This window comes from Rattus norvegicus, chromosome 10, assembly GCF_021556685.1.
Source record: "Rattus norvegicus strain SHRSP/BbbUtx chromosome 10, alternate assembly SHRSP_T2T, whole genome shotgun sequence".
Lineage (NCBI taxonomy): Eukaryota > Metazoa > Chordata > Mammalia > Rodentia > Muridae > Rattus > Rattus norvegicus.
The window spans coordinates 70,915,991-70,933,764 of NC_141543.1; the positions used below are offsets into that span (position 1 = coordinate 70,915,991).

The 17,774-nt window shown below is 37.5% G+C and overlaps 1 protein-coding gene across 3 annotated transcripts in view; it reads left to right on the forward strand.

Annotated features, from left to right (window-relative positions):
- The window catches only part of Suz12 (SUZ12 polycomb repressive complex 2 subunit), a 45,916-nt gene extending 29,002 nt beyond the window's left edge, over positions 1-16,914 (forward strand). For 2 of the 3 annotated variants that reach the window (XM_087574282.1, XM_087574283.1), the window contains 8 exons: positions 3,202-3,307; positions 6,478-6,655; positions 8,816-8,907; positions 9,094-9,237; positions 9,761-9,918; positions 12,123-12,321; positions 12,766-12,845; positions 14,627-16,893. In XM_087574282.1, coding sequence (XP_087430408.1) covers positions 3,202-3,307; positions 6,478-6,655; positions 8,816-8,907; positions 9,094-9,237; positions 9,761-9,918; positions 12,123-12,321; positions 12,766-12,845; positions 14,627-14,972 — 1,303 coding nt within the window. In that variant the 3' untranslated portion in view covers positions 14,973-16,893. 3 annotated transcript variants of the gene reach the window in all.
- The last annotated feature ends 860 nt before the right edge of the window (positions 16,915-17,774 follow it).

Sequence of the window (17,774 nt, forward strand, 5' to 3'; positions counted from 1 at the left end):
ACTGTAGGCTTCACTGATACTGTCTTCTGTGCAGCTAGGGGCACATTTTTGTTTTTTCATCTTCATCATCATCATCATCATTTGTACCATGTAAGCATATGTGTATATGCATTTTTTTTATTTAAATAATTTGTTTTGTTTTTCAAGATGGGTTTATTTTGTGTTCCCCTGCCTGACCTGGAACTATCTCTGTAAACCAGGCTGGCATAGAACTCACATAGATCTGTCTGCCTCTGCCTCCCAAGTGCTGGGATTAAAGGCATGCACTACCACTGCCCAGCTAATTTGTTTTGGCTTTTCAGTTGAGGTAATATATTCTTTATATGGAATAGACTACTGCTTTTGTTTCAATGAAGAAAAATGCTAAGAAGAAACTAGGTGAATTTTTCCTTAAGCTTTAATTTCGAAAATGTGTAGGAAAGTTCAAAGACCTGCTGTTTGTGTAACATCCACACATTCTTTATATTGACTGTAACATTTTAGATGGTTTATTTTTGTTGTTTCATTTTTGTGCTGAAACATTTGAAACATATGCTTCCTCTCTGCCTTGCTCTATGCTTCAGCATGTATCACCAAAGAACAAAGGCATTTCCTGACAGCCACTTACCTGCACAGAGGGGCTAACAATGTCATCATCATCATTGCTGTTGTTATTAATAGTACTGAATATTGAACAAAGGGCCTTCTGCATGCGTTTTCCTCCTCATTTCTCCCATCATTTCATCATTTCTTCAATGGTATTTTTTTTTCAATGGGGGATGTTTTCTTTTGGATTTTTTGACTTTTGTCAGTATGAATTAGCATTTTTTTTTTTTTAAGATTTATTTATTTATCATATACAAGTACACCAGATACACCAGAAGAGGGCATCAGATCCCATTACAGGTGGTTGTGAGCCACCATGTGGTTGTTGGGAATTGAACTCATGACCTCTGGAAGAGCAGTCGGTGCTCTTAACCGCTGAGCCATCTCTCCAGCCCTTAGCATGTTATTTTTAGTGAGTGAGTTTTCATCTGACCATGGTAGTACTCATTTGGCTGCTCAGATTATTCCAAGTTTGGGTATGAGGAGCCCTTTCAAGCTGATTCCAGGATTTCTTTTTTCCTTTACAATTTCCTTATTTAAAACTTAAAATCTCCTTTTGTTAATTCTTCTGAGAGTTTCTATTACTTGAGTCTTGGTATTGCTTTTAGTAAAGAAATTATAGTTATGAACCACAATCTTAAGGTTAGATGTATCAAATTTTTTCTTGTAATCTCATATTGATGTCTTCTGAGAGAATAGCCCAAATTTAAAAACCATGTAGAGAGAGTTTGAAATACTGAGCAGAAGTAAAAACCTAAGACTGAGAGAACATAAGCTATTATAGCCACAGTGAAAACTATGTAGGTTTTAAGGACTGTGACCTAAGGAAAGTGAAATAGATCAAGTTAGATGCTAGCCTGTGCTTCCTTAAAGACACTGTCTCAAAATAGTCCCATAATTCAGTAGAATAACAAAGTATATAATAAATTTAAAAGAGAATATGTATATTCTTTTTAAACAGTTAAAAAGATAAGATATCTGAAGTAAAGGTACACTGAGACATTATTTTATCACTTAATGAGATTGACAAATCAAAAACATTGATAAAGCACTGTTTATAAGGGTGAGGGGCAAAAACCTTCTAACATGTCAGAGGTAGGAAAGTGGTTTAGATTGTAGCTGTCAAATGAACACCCATAATAGAGAATATTGTGTAGCTGTATAAGAGCAGAAAGGAGACGGCTTTTAAATTCTATAGTGAAGGATTGTGTTTCCCACTAAAGTGATGTGTTCTGCAACGTCCAAAGTTAATTTTTAAAAGAAAATTGGATTAACTTGTTACACCATGAAAAACTAAATTCAGGTAGTAAGAGTATGGAGATGAGATCAAAAGAACCTTAACTCTCAACAATTGATAGTGAGAATCAGGCTTCAGTGGTTGGCTTTTCACTTGCTAGGTTTGGCTATTGTTACTGTTTGTTTGTTTTGTTTTTTTTTGTTTTTTTTGTTTTTTTGTTTTTTTTTTTTTTCTATTTTTCAGGGCTGGGGACCAAACCCCAGGACCTTGTGCTTGTTAGGCAAGCGCTCTACCACTGAGCTAAATCCCCAACCCCTATTGTTACTGTTCTTAAGGCAGGATTCTTAGTATTTCTGACTTGCATTCCTTTTCTAAAAACTATAAGGCCTGGAATGTAAGGATGTTGGAGGTTAAAGTAGCAGCATTTAGTCCAGTGCCTGTCACAGGCTAAAGTGTTCAGTACACCTTAAGTGTCATCGTCTAACAGGACCTCTGAGGTAGAAGAAAAGCCACAGTCTTCCTATGTGCAGTCTGCTGTTAACACAGTAAAGGAATGGGTTTAGAATAGTAGTGAACGTCACTGTATAAGCATGGAAATAAGATGTAAATCATGTAGTACATGAACATGTCCACACGTGTTAAAGCTATGCTGTATAACCTTGTTTGATTCATCATTTACTGAGCACCTGTATGTGCCAGGTTCACTTAGGTATCTTTAGTTTACAGGTTTGTCGTTATATCATTAGTTTACTGAGCAAACATGGCAAAAATGATTGCAGTTCAAACACTGACATGCAGACTTTGTAATGACTCCCTGAAGGGAGAATTGTAGCACTGCTCTTGTCCTGGTTTTAAAAGCATGAAATCTGCTTTATAGTTTACAGTTAATGCAGAAAATTAACTAGGTTTTGAAATGGGCATTATGTTTGTGTAGCTACAGTAATACAAATTTCTCTTGATATGGTCTTTGTGGATATAAACAGATATTTAGTAAGTTCCAGAATACTAATCAGGCATGGTAGTGCATAAATTGAATCCTAGCACTCAGACAGGTGGATTTCATTGAATGTACATAATAGAGAGACCCTGTTTCAAAAAGCCAACTTTCCAGCACGTTTATGAACGTAAATACAGACATTTTACAGCTTCAGAAAAATGTGGGTATGTTCATAAACACTTGTGCTGAAGAATGAGCTGGGTGTGTGTTAACCAAAGAATGCCTGATCCACATTTCTCTTTTTGTTAATACTGCTTTTGTCAGATCTGGATTGTAGGTCATTTAAAGTCTGCTATGTATGCAAGCTAGTATACCATTTTAATGTTTCTTAGATTTTGTAATACACAAGTTACTTTATAAAGTAAATGTGTTTTTCTTCCAGGCGTTTACAACTTTTAGATGGTGAATATGAAGTAGCCATGCAGGAAATGGAAGAATGTCCAATAAGCAAGAAAAGAGCAACATGGGAGACTATTCTTGATGGGAAGGTATGGATTACTTAAAGATTGGTTGTCAACTTTTATTTTGATTAATATTTTCATTCCCAAGTGGAAATTTTATTTGAAATAAGGAGTCTTTGTTCACATGAAATAATTAATTTACTTACTTGTGAGATAAGATGTTACTAATACAACTCTGGCTTTCCTGGAACTCTGTAAACCATTCTGGCTTCAAAAGCACAAAGATCCCTCTGCCAGTGTTAAAGGCATGCATCACATTCAGCACTAAATCTGTACAATGTGACATGCTTAGGGCATCAGGTTTGGTGTGGAGTGTCTTTTCCCACTGAGCCATATTACTTGCCCTTATATTCCCTGTGGTTTTAATACTTAGAAAAAATACAAGTGAAATGGCCTAGTCAGAAAATGTACTGAGAGCACGGTGCTGAGGAACCTGGCTGTCCCGTCTCTGCTGCTAGTTAGTTTTGTTGCTTTTGCAAGGTTAAGCAAATGTCTTGTTTCTTCAAATGAGGACTAGAACTGAAAAGATAAAATATAAGAATGAAATTCTATTTAAAATTTTTTTAATGAAATATCATATTTAGAAATATATTTTGTGTAAACTTGATCTATCATAAGGATCCTGGGGATCAAACTTAGGCCATTAGGCTTTGTAGCAAGCGTTTTTACACTGAGCCATCTCAACATTAACCAGCAAGTTTTAGCTAGTGAAGAACAGGAAGAAGCAATATCTAAACAGCTAGTTATTAAGAAGGATGGTAGTTTGACAAGATTTCTGATTGTATGTGTGTGTCTGTCTGTCTGTCTGGTTTTTTGAGACAGGTTTCTCTGGAGACCAGACAGGCCTCAAACTCAGAGGTTTATCTAACTGCCACTTAAATGCTAAGATTAAAGTGTTTGCTACCACCATCCAGCAAGATTTCTGATTCTTAATTTTACTTATTGTTACATATAACCTACATTTTCTTAAAATTACTGAAAGTGGATTAATGGGAATTAATTTCAAATAAGAATTTTATTTATTGAGACAAGGTCTTACTGTGTATATCTGACTGGCCTGCAGAACTGGGTGGCCTCGGTCATATAGAGATAACCTGTCTTTCTCTGCTTCCTGAGTGTGGTGATTAAAAGTGCTACGAAACCTGCCTCGTTTATAATTTCTAGCATATTGTTAATTCATGAAGTTGAGAAAATTCAACTTCAGGATTTTTTTTTTCCTGGGCTGGAGAGATGGCTCAGCAGTTAAGAGCTCTGACTGCTCTTCCAGAGGTCCTGAGTTCAATTCCCTGCAACTACATGGTGGCTCACAACCATCTGTAATGAGATCTGATGCCCTCTTCTGGTGTGTCTGAAGACAGCTACAGTTTACTCATATATAATAAACAAATTTAAAACAAACAAAAAAAAGTTTTTTTTTCCCCTCTACATAGTGTATTTCTAGGGAATCTCTAGAGTGCACCAGTCACATCTGTGACATACATATGGGCAAAAATGAAAATAACTTTAATTTTTATGAATATGGATGCTTTTTCTCGTATAACTGAAATTGATAAAGAAGACTTTGAGGGGCTAGAGAGATTGCTTAATGTTTAAGCATTGGCTCTTCTAGGGGACTCAAGTGCACAGTTGAGGTGCTCACAGCCATTAAGAGGTCACTATGCTGCACTTAATGTGCACATACCCACATGCAGACACAAACACATAATTCGATATAACTTTCTGAGAAAAATAAAAGGCAGTCTTGCAGATTCTTTGTCTGAGAATGAAAATTAGGGGAAGCAGCTATGATACTGTAGCAGAAGAAACTGTTCTTATCATTGCTGTACATTCTACAAGGTCATTCCACAAGAGCAATAGAGAAAAGGGTAAAGTAGAATATATGCCAGGGGCAAAAATAATCATACCGGGGTTGGGGATTTAGCTCAGTGGTAGAGCATTTGCCTAGCAAGCGCAAGGCCCTGGGTTTGGTCCCCAGCTCCGAAAAAAAGAAAAAAAAATAATCATACCTTGGAAAGAGTGGTTTTGCTTAATTATTTTTTTGTTTCTTTCTAGACAGATTTTTGTGTAGCCCGGGCTGTCCTGGAACTCACTCTGTAGATCAGGCTGTCCTTCAACTCAGTAATCCACCTACCTCTGCTTCCCAAATTCTGGAATTAAAGGTGTTTGCCATCGTTGCCAGGCAAAAGTGTATATTTTAAGAGAAAATGTAATGGATTCATTTTTAAACATATTGTACATCAAAGCTACATGAATACAATCAATGGCTATATGTAAGAGGCTGTTGGAGACATGAGATTGTGTGACAGTCATTGTAATTGATAAATTACTGAAGGATAGCTGTGAGAATGATGCAAGTGGCTAGATTTGAGTCAACCAGATGGAGACCTAGGACAAATTCCCTTATTAGGGGAAGCAGCAGACACCTGAGATAATCCCTGTCCCCAAACCAAAGAAACACAAGCAAGCATGTTAGGAGCAGTCAAGGAGAAAAAATCACCACGTGTCACTCTACTGTGGTAGGGTTGGTCACCTAAGACTGTAGTGGATGGTTGACAGTCTATGGTGTCAATTTTGCTTTGCTTTGTCTTACCTTTTAGTTTTTATTTTTCAATTTTCTGAGAGAAGAGAAGAGGTCTCACTATCTAGCCCGGGCTGTCCTGGGACTGTCTTTGTAGACTACTTGGCCTCAAACTCAGAAATCTACCTGTCTTTATGTCCCAATCTCTGGGATCTCTGAGTATGCTCTATGACACTTCGCCTTGTTTTGCTTTATTTTTGATAAATTATAATTGAAGGAGATTTTTCTTGAAAATTTGTTTTCTGCCTCTTGAGAAATCTGAACCTAGTTCCAGTTCTTATGAATCTCAGAGGAAAAAATTTTGAAAGTCTGCTTTGTGTCAGTTGTTTTCCCATAATAATGCTAGAGGACCTGATCAATTCCCAGCATTAATGTTGTGTTCAAGATTCAACTCCAGAGTATCTCATGCCCTCCTCCTGCTTTCTTTGGCACTGCACTAAAGCACACCACAGCTGTGCACATGTTCTTATATATAATTTTAAAATTAAAGGTGGAAAAATACTGATTTTTAAATAAATCTACACTGGCATATTATAATGAGTATCTTCATTTTTGCAATATCTTTGACATCATCATAGCTCTTCCCTGTTTTATTTATTGATTTCTTTTTATTGTTTAGAGACTGCCTCCATTTGAAACATTTTCTCAGGGACCTACATTGCAATTTACTCTTCGATGGACAGGAGAAACCAATGATAAGTCTACAGCTCCTGTTGCCAAGCCCCTTGCCACTAGAAATTCGGAGAGCCTTCATCAGGAAAATAAGCCTGGTTCTGTTAAGCCTGCACAAACTATTGGTAAAAATACTGTTGCTATCTAAATTTTGTTTTTAATGCTTTAGGCTTAAAGTAAGTAACTCAGTTGGTTTTGTTGTGTTAATTAGTCAGGAAGTACTGTTTGTCTTATTGAGTAGCCATGTTATTATCTGTGCTGAGTTAGAGTTCGCCTATATTGAATGTAGGCTTCTGTGTGAAAGACTAGCAGTCCCCTCTCTAGAACCTTTGTGACATGTTTCTGGGAATTTCACTTTGTCTTTAAATTTTAGCAGTATTAATATGTCAAGTTTACTACCTTCAAGTGTGTCTCTAATTATCCTTGTGTTTAGAACACATTTTTCCACTAATTTGCCACAGATAAAGTGATTGGTTTTCAATACATTTTTAAAATGTAAAGGATGGGGTTTCGTAGAATATTTGCCTTGCATGATCTAAGCCCTGGGTTCAAACCCCTATTCTGCACCTAAAGAACTGTTGTATTTAAGTCTTAAGATATTTTAAATCCATCTCATCAGGACACAGCTCTTGACTTTAGAGCATCTAAGTATTTTTATCTCTCAGAAGAGGGGAGGTTTTTCTTTGATGTTGTATGATCATGTGTAAATGTTACATGCATCAAAAGATGAGGTGTGGCCTGCAGTTGATACATTTAATCTCAGCAGGAAGAGGTAGGTTGGAGGCTTTATAGTGAGACCCTATCTGCTTTCTACACACACCTGACAAAGTAAATGGATTCCCAAATCCCACATGGTGAAAAGAGAGAACTGACTCCTGAAAGTTGTCTTCTGACCCCCACATGTGTGGCCTGGTACATGGTACTTAGGCATCTCAGGGGGAAAGTCTGAAATTCTGGGGTGTGTGTCAGTTGTTTCCACATAACAATAATTCAGATTTTGTAAGTAGTTTCCACTTTGTAACACTTCACTTAACAAATGTTAAAACTTGTATACAAAGATAATGAATAAAATTTAAAAGCTAAGAAAGAAGTGCTCCTTGTCCTGGGAAACATTTCCTAAGTAATTCTTGTTTTGGTCACTTCTCAAAGTATTCTTGAGCTAATGGAATGGGTATAAAAATTACAGGGAAACCAGTAAACAAAGCTTGACGACAGGAGATTATATGTGAGATCATTAGTTTTGTCCCACACTAAATAATAATGTTACTTAAATATTTGATATTAAGTCTGGTGAAATGTACTAAAAACTTGAAGGATGATTTGAGGGTGGATTGATTTTTCCTTTTTTTTTTTTTTTTTCTTTTTTTCGGAGCTGGGGACCGAACCCAGGGCCTTGCGTTTGCTAGGCAAGCGCTCTACCACTGAGCTAAATCCCCAACCCCGGATTGATTTTTAAAACCAAAGTTTTCACTTTTTTTTTTTTTAGATTTTATTTATTCGTTTTATATATGATGAATACACTGTCACTGTCTTCAGACACACCAGAAGAGTGCATCAGATCTTGTTACACATGGTTGTGAGCCACCATATGGTTGCTGGGAATTGAACTCAGGACCTCTGGAAGAGCAGTCAGTGCTCTTAGCCGCTGAGCCATCTCTCCAGCCCAAGTTTCCACTTTCTAATAACCAGTCAAAACCACAGTCAGGCCTGGGTTTGAACCTCAGTGACAAAGCAGGTTATTAGCATTTGGGAGGGCCTGGGTTAAACCACAGCATGACCCAAAACAACAAAAATAGCTGTGGCCTTAAAAAACTCTGTGGTTCACTATGGTTTGTTTGTTTGTTTGTTTGTTTATTCATTTATTTATTTATTTATTTATTTATTTATTTGTGGCTTAGGATATCAAGGAGTTCTTTGGGTGTTTTGGGTTTATTTTATTTTTGTTGACTTTGTTTTTTTTGAGGGAAAAAAAGTTTTCCCAGGGCTGTGTGGTGTATTTTTTTTTTTCTTTTCTTTTTTTCGGAACGTAATCCAAGCTCATGGGAGACAGAGGCAGGTGGATATCTTAAGTTCAAGGCTAGCCTGGTGTACAGAGAGAGTTCCAGGACAGCAAGGACTATACAAACAGAGTTATGGAGTGCAGTGTCATGGGTCCTCAATATAGGCCTTTTATTATCAGTTGAAATTAACAGAAATGCCATAATTCTATATCTTTGTTTAATAATTTTGGCAAGATACTTTATAGAAGGGAGTCTTTCATCAATTATGTGGGTATATATTTTCAGCTGTTAAGGAGACACTGACTACAGAGATGCAAACAAGAAAGGAAAAGGATACTTCAAATGAAACTCGACAGAAGTTAAGAATATTTTATCAGGTAAATAAAACTGATTGGTCTTAAAACAATCAGAAAATCCATTTTCTATATGCAGTGTCTGAGTGTTTGAATGGTACACTGTTGTACAAGGAAGCCGTGTCTGAGTGTTTGAATGGTACACTGTTGTACAAGGAAGCAGTGCGTAGAAAGGTGCAAGTTGTGAGCTTGGCACTCTTTATTCTTCAGTTCCTTTATAACAATAATACAAGACAACAGACAGAAGCCAGAGATGACCTGCACTGCCCGTGGTGCACTCTCAACTGCCGGAAGCTGTACAGCTTACTCAAGCATCTAAAACTCTGCCACAGCAGATTCATCTTCAATTATGTAGTAAGTAGCTCTGCTTTGTGTTTACCAAGAGTGCACATCACACCTTAGTGCCTTAGATAACATGCACTTTGCATGTAAACAGTAAGTTCTGTTCACATTACAATGGGTGGTTCAGTTCATTGTATATTTTGAATAATATTTGCATATATCATATTTGCTGAATATATTTAAGGAGCATTTTCTTCTAAATTAAGAAAAAATTTATATAACATCTCCAGACCAATAAATGGAGACCATTAGCATTTTAACTCACTTTTTGTAGGGGTTTTGTTTTGTGAGACGAGGTCCGATTCTGTAGTTAGGCTGCCTTGTTTTCCTATCTGCCTTCCAAGAACTGGGATTGTATGTGGAGCCACAGGGCCTGGCGTACATTTTTTTTTCCCTTTAAGTCTTCAGGTATGCTTTTCCATTAAACTGATAATATTTTCTCTAACTATTTGAATTAAAAGAAAAAATTAGTTGTTTCATATACGATTATTAATAACTTCTTTTTCTAAACACCCTGTTTTTGTTTTCTTTATAGTATCATCCAAAAGGTGCTAGGATAGATGTTTCTATCAATGAGTGTTATGATGGCTCCTATGCAGGAAATCCTCAGGACATTCATCGACAACCTGGATTTGCCTTTAGTCGAAATGGACCAGTAAAGAGAACACCTATCACACACATTCTTGTGTGCAGGTGGGCAGAGAGATAGATAATGCTCTTTTATGTTTTTTATCGGGGTGTGTGTGTGTGTGTGTGTGTGTGTGTGTGTGTGTGTGTGTGTGGAGAGAGAGACAGACAGAGGGGAGAGGAGAGAGGGAGGGAAGGAGGGAGGGCAGGAGGTGAACTGGCTCATGTTGGTGTCTCCTTCTACCATATGGGTTCCATGAATTGAATTTAGGCAGTCAGACCTAAATTGGCAGCATGTCTCCTACCTTTATTGATATTAGCATAACAAAGGGGATGGAGATAAAAAGTATTTTGGTAGAATATTCATTTCAGTATTGGCCAGTGAAGTAGTATACTCTGTTTTTTCGAAACAGGTTTTTTCTCTATAACAGCCCTGGCTCCATTTGTAGACCAGGCTAGCCTGGAACTCAAAAGAAATTCACTTGCTTCTGCTTCCCAATTGCTCGAATTAAAGGCATACATGCCACCATGCCTGGGTGGCGATTTTTTTTTTTCTTTTTTTTTTTTCAGAGCTGGGGACCGAACCCAGGGCCTTGCACTTGTTAGGCAAATGCTCTACCACTGAGCTAAATCCCCAACCCCTGGATGGCGATTTTTAATGTTGCCACTCCTACATTGATTTGTGGTATTAAAGAATTTCCCACATTGGGTCTGGCAGGGTGGCTGGATGGTTAAAATTAGTTGCTCTTGCAAAGGACCGAGGTCTGTTTGCATATGTACACAGTAACCTGCAAAAAAAGGGGTATATTCTATTTGGGTAGTGTTAAATATAAATGATTCTTCCCCTGTCTTCTTAATGTCTTATGAGATGCTATACCAAGATAGCCCATTATTTCTCCTTTAATGAGCTTTGTGACCCTACAATAGCGGTGAATTTACAGCAGCAGTCATAAAGCCGAAAAGACAGAAATTTTGGCAGATGTGAATCTGTAACTGTTCTACTTTGTGTTAGTCCATTTATAGCATAATAAATATAGGGCTGGAGAGGTAGCTCAGCCATTAAAGGTTGGATCACAACCAAAATAATGTATAATAATGTATGTGAGACAGTTTCACTATGCAGCACATAGCATTTATGAGTAAGTATATGCCATGTACATGTGGGTGCCCAAGAAGCCAAAAGAGTCAGATCCCGTGCAGCTGGAAATACAAGCAGTTGGGATCTGTCCCGTGTGATACTAGGATCCTCGGCAAGCCCATTTCACCATTGAACTATTTCTCCAGCTCCCTCAAGTGTTTCCTCTTTGTTTTGTCTTTGTTGTCTCCTTGTTTGTTTTTTGGTTTGTTTGGGTTTGCAGGGGAGGGGGGTGGTAGGGTTTTTCTGTGTAGCCCTGACCGTTTTGAACCTCAGGTTGTAGACCACTGTAGACATACATTTTTTGCAACCTACTTTTCATAAGGATTGAACCTCTAGTGCATTACACAACAGAGGTAGTGGAAGAGAACAGTTAGTAGGATGGGGGACAAATGGACCTGGCTAACAATAGTTCTTTTGAGGGCGAGCCTCATCTTCTTTGGCAGCAGTTCATTCCTGTGGCAAACACCAAATAAGATTCAGCAGTTGCAGCCAGGTCCTTTCAGCAAGCAGTTACCAGGCAGCTGTAGTTCAATATTGAAGAAAACACCAGGCTTGCTATCTGCAAGTTCTTGGAAGCAGCAAGGTGCTGCAGGAACCCCTCTGGAATGCTGGGATCAAAGGCTTGCCCCACCCCACCTTTCCCCTTGAATGTTTTTAATGTGTCCTACCTAGCAATTAATTTTCCTTGTGTGCATTTTTGTTTATTTGCTTTCTTAGACAGGGTTTCTCAATGTGGTCCTAGGATTTACTGTGTAGACCAGGTTGACCTTGAACCTAGAGATCTGCTTGCTTGCCTCTGACTCATGATTGCCTAGAATAAAGATGTGGGCAACCCCTGCCAGGCTCTCATATACATCGTTAATTTTTGTTTGTTTGTTTTTTGTTTCTATGTAAGTTTATTTTTCATAACCAGAAAGCCATTGTTGTCTTTGAAACTTTGTTCAATAAGTAGAACTGGGGCTATTGAGGGGATATATGTTGCATTATGTATTGAAAAAATAGTATAAGAGGGTGCTGCTTCAAGTACTGTTATGTTCTTTGTTTTAGAGTGTAGTAACCTTACAGATACTAGCTCATATTCAGTATCATATGGGAGTAGCAGTTGTCTTGTTTGATCTCTTGATTTCATTAGGCCAAAGCGAACAAAAGCAAGCATGTCGGAGTTTCTGGAATCTGAAGATGGAGAAGTAGAGCAGCAGAGAACATACAGTAGTGGCCACAATCGTCTGTATTTCCACAGTGATACCTGCTTACCTCTTCGGCCACAAGAAATGGAAGTAGATAGTGAAGATGAGAAAGATCCGGAATGGCTGAGAGAAAAAACCATTACTGTAATTACCTTTTTGTTCCTCCTCCCCAGCAGTCTCATACAAGTTTTATAACTGTCATTTACAAAGTTAAGTAAGGAAAAATTTACTTTCCTGTGTGAGTTTTCATTGGATACTTTCATTTTTACTTCATTGCTGTTTTGTAATGTAGAATTTTTCTTCAAAGATAAATGCTTAAATAAAAGTTGGTTTTATTAAATGCTGCTGGATGTAGTGGCACATGCCTTTGTCCCATTACTCTGGGAGCTAAGGCAGGTGGATTTCTGAATTTGAAGACATCCTGGTGAGTTCTAGGACAGCCAGGACTGTGTAGAGAGACCCTCTCTGAAAAGAAAGAAAAGCTACATCTTTGCTATTTTTCTGTTCCAAAATATTCTTCTTTGACAGCCTATTTTTCTTAAAAATACTAATATGGTGTAAATGTAATAGATTTTTTTTTCCTTTCAGCAAATTGAAGAATTTTCTGATGTGAATGAAGGAGAGAAAGAAGTAATGAAACTGTGGAATCTCCATGTCATGAAGCATGGGTAGAGTGTTTCTGTTCCATTACTATGTTCTTTTTGCTGCTTCTCATTCTATGAGTCTGCAGTTTTTTTGTTAGTTATTTTATGTGTGTGGGTGTTTTGATTACATGTATGTCTGTGTGCTTTCTGTGTGCTTAGCGGCTCCAGAGGACACTTGTAAGCTACCTCATGGATGCTAGGAATTAAACCCAGGGCATCTACAAGAAAATATTCTCTTAAGCAGAGACATTCCACCTTCTCTTTGCCCCAATGCTAAAATTATAGGTGTGCAAGACCATATGTGACTCACTCTACTATTGTTACCATTATCATTACTATTATGTGGGTGCTGACATACACATGCTATATTGTTCATGTGGAGATCTTTGGTTATCAGATACCTCCTGTCATAGAAAGAGCATGGAACGCATGCTTTCCACTGCGCCATCTTGTTTCCCCTGCCCTTTTGAAAAGACAGAACTTTCGTTGTTTTGAAACAGGGTCTTTCTACATTGCCCTGGCTGTCCTGGAACTCATTATTGTAAACCACGCAACCCTCAAACTCACAAAGATTTCCTTGTCTCAGCTTCCCTAGTCCTGGGATTAAAGAGATGTACCACACACCATCGAAGATCGTTTTTCACATGGTGCCTTGCAGAAATTTAAAGGGAGTGTGGTAATGATGAGAGAATTCATCTGCCAGAATGAGTCTTCTAAATATTACCTTCATCCAAAAGTATATTAAATGTAATTAAATTAGCCAATGATTGCTACAGAATGAAGTCCATGGTTTTAAAGGGCCTTGAGATTGTCTAAAGTACTTATACATATGGAGGTTTTCTTGTTTATGTTTTTTTAATGAGTGTGTGTGTGTGTATTTGTGTGTGTATTTGTGTGTGTCTATTGCCGCTAGAAGCCAGAAGATTATATTCCTGGAGCTGGAATTTCCTGAGCTTACAGTGCTCCCCACGTGAACTGGGAATCAAACTCAGGTCCTCCATAGGAGCAATGAATGCTCTTAACCACTTAGTCTTCTCTTTTGCCCCTCACCACATCCACTTGACTCAGCATCCCAAATACCTAAACCTATGGTGATGTGCCACCATCCTTGATTCCATTTTTCTTTATATTGCCACTGAATACAAAAAATATGATGTGCTTAAAAATTAGGAAAATCATGTGATGACTGCTTGCCACACAATCCTGATTGCCTCAGAGGAAACCTACAGAAACGTAAAAGGACTTAACTAACTGCACAAAGATGTCCTGATGCACACATGTACATACACAATAATAAAACTTTTAAAAAAGAAATAATGGAAGTGTGAAGAAATGATTCAGTGGTTAAGAGCAAAGCATCCAGGTTCAATCCCCATCAGGCACACATGTGGTATGCTGCCACATGTGCAGGCAAAAATTTCATATATGTATATATTAAAAATCCATAAACATTCATAAGGATTGGATTAAATGTTCCCCTCCTCCCCCCTTGATATGCCCATTTAAATGTAGTCAATGTTTTAAGTAGATTGCTTACCTAGAATGTATAGAGCATCATCTCTCACATCTTGGAAGTCATGATTTTAGTCAATTTCCTGGTCTAAATGTGTAAGTATGGATAGCTATGAAGGTTTATTTGTTGAGGCTCCTGGTTAGTCTTCCTGGTGATTGAAATATCATGTCTTACTAGTAGGGACTTTGTACTAAGTAACATGCTTGGGTGTGTTTGTCATAGTACACATTGCTTATCTCTTGTTGATTTCCCAAAGAATTTGTATCATTAATGCTTTGTTTTTCTTGAATAGATTTATTGCTGACAATCAAATGAATCATGCCTGTATGCTGTTTGTAGAAAATTATGGACAGAAAATAATTAAGAAGAATTTATGTCGAAACTTCATGCTTCATCTAGTCAGCATGCATGACTTTAATCTTATTAGCATAATGTCAATAGATAAAGCTGTTACCAAGCTCCGAGAAATGCAGCAAAAACTAGAAAAAGGAGAATCTGCGGCCCCTGCAAATGAAGACATAGCTGAGGAACAAAATGGGACAGCAAATGGATTCAGTGAAACTAACTCAAAAGAGAAAGCTTTGGAAACAGACGGTGTCTCAGGGGTTCCAAAACAGAGCAAAAAACAAAAACTCTGAGTTCGGGCACCGTGTTGTGGACAGACACTGAAGTTGCATCTAGGGAATTCAGCCTCTAGCAAGAGTTTTGGTTTTAGGTTGTTTGGTTTTTAATCATGGATTTGGAACAGGCAGTGTTAGATGATGTCTTTGATTTCAGCACGGAGGTTCTGTGGGTCTGCTTCGCTTCTCCTCACGTGCTTATCAGCTTTAGTGATGTCTTCACAATTTGGTTTTATAGCCTGAATAGCAGTTTTTCAAATAGTTAATTTTTTTTTCTTAGTTGTAACAGTCATCTTTTTAAATATATTGGGTTAATCTAGAAATTTCACACCTAAATTTTAATGCTTGTTTCATTTGTGACTGTTTTTCTGCTTTGTAATTATGAGACATTTTCTGGGAAAGGAAGGTTGGGATGTTAATGCTGTCTTAGAGATGGAGAATTTTTGTGAAATTATTACATTGCCACTTTTCCCCAAACTTTGACTGTTCAGAAATCATTTGTGTATTTGGGATGAGAAGTTAAAATGCAAGTTCTGCATCAGTTCCTGTTACAAGGTTTAAAACAGCACCAGTTCGCCTCCTGCCTGCTGAGAGCGATGTGACCTTTCCATGCAGTCACACAGTGTCATGTGCACTGATAGAAGTCACTATTTGTTTTCAAGTGGCTGATTTTAGTGATCACTTCCCAGTTTAGCTTTTGACTTGGGCATGTTTTTAGTTTTCCCTTTTTGATTAGGTATCCCATGGGGAATTGTTCCGTGCACACTTTGCACTAGGATGCTAAAGCAAGAGAAAGAGTTGGAGATTAAAAAGGCACCACTTTGTGGTGGAAGTGTCCTGAGTGTGAACCAGAAGATGTCACACCTTGTTTCCTTTGTGATGTCCTTCATGATTAGAATATCCATACAGATAAGCTGACTTGAATTGTTTTGAGCAACTTTCCCTGTGTTGTGTTTTATGCACATATTTTGCGGTTGGGTTTTCTCCAACAGAAAGTGGTTTCACTACTGGCATATTAATGAACACCAATAGGTTTTTATCCAGCTCCAAGCACTGTGGTTGAATAACATCACCTCAATTTTTTATTATCCTTTAAAGATATTGCATTTTCATATTCTTTATTTATAAAGGATCAATGCTGCTGTAAATACTGGTATTTTTAATGTTTTAATTTCATTCCACCACCATCAGATGCAGTTCCTTATTTTGTTTAGTAAAGGGACATAAGCTTTCTCATGGTGTCTTCAGAGATTTATAAATGTAAATACTGATTTGGCTGGTCTTTACGATGTGTTTAACTGTGAGGCTATTTAAATAGTGTGGATGTGACTTGTCATCCAGTATTAAGTTCTTAGTTACTGGTTTTTGTGTTTAAAAAAAATATAAGAAAGAGGGAAGCTGCAGTTTTCATTGTAGGCTCCCTGGCCGGTAAACTCTCCTCATGAGTTCACTGAACTCTCATTTGCCTCTGGGTAGTGGGTTCTAAGCATTTCTCCTGGGCTTTAATTTGCTAAAGCTGTGCACATATGTAAAAAAAAAAATAGATTATTTTAGGGAAGATGTAGGTGTAGGATTATTGCTTATGTCATTTCTTAAAGCAGTTATGCTCTTAATGCTTAAAAGAAGGCTAGCATTGTTTGCACACACAAAAAAAAATTGGTGATTTCCCTCCCCTGAATAGTAATGAAATTACTTCTGTTGAGTAAACTTTTTATGTCATCTTATAATAAAAGCTAAAAATGCCCTTTGTTTCTATTTATAAAAAAAAGCTTTTCTATATGTACCTTTGAGAACAGATTTTGAAGAAATCATGTAAGATGATAAAGCATTTGAATGGTACAATAGATGTAAAAAAATTCAGTTTAAAAGAAGCGTTTGTTTCTACATTAAATGTTTATTTGAAATGAAATGATTTTGTACATAAAGTCATTAATATAAAGCTGTGTCCTGCTTTCCTTCATCCCTGGTCTGCACTGTAGATGTGTGCATTTAGGCTCTGCTTAGATGGCTAGGAAGAAGGATCCAGAAAAGAACACTGGTTTGCTTTGCTTGGTTTGGTTTTGAGTCAGGGTTTTCTGTGTATCCCTGGCTGTCTTAGAACTCACTCTGGAAACCAGAGAGCTTAGTAGGAAATCAAGAAAAACAAAAATCTGCTCTCAACACTTGCAGGTGATACACAGTCATGTACAGTGATTCTGACCTGCTGTGTGTGATGTTGGAGCCTGGCCTGCACTAGTCAGTGCCTCTGCCATGTAGACAAATGCTATTCTTGAAATTCATTTAGAAAATATTACTGGCCCCAAATTGTTCTCCTAAGTACATAGTTCAGAGCAATGCCAGTAACTCAAACTGGTATCTCCAGTTGTAGATAGTTTTGTTTTTGCTTTTTCTCTTAATATATGTGTGTTTTGTTTGTCTTTTATTGTTACTGTTTTGAGACAGTTTCTCTCAGTGTACCTAGCCCTGGCTGGCTCAGCTGATTCTGTAGACCAGGTTAGCAGCAAAGATCAGTCTGCCTTTGTCCACCCTCACCTGCACTCCACCCCCAGGATTAAAGTTGTACACCATCACACCTGACTTTCTTTTAAAAACGACTTAGTTATTGTGTGTGTGTTTTTTGTTTTGTTTTTGTTTTTGTGTTTGTTTTTTTTTGTTTTTTTTTTTTTTTTTTGTTGTTTTGTTTTTTGGGTTTTTCTTTTTTTTTTTTTTTTTTTGGCTTGGTTGATTTGGTTTTGAGACAGGGTTTTTCTGTGTAGCCCTGGCTGTCCTGGAACTCAGTCTGAACACCATGGTGGCCTCAAATAAGATCTACCTGCCTCT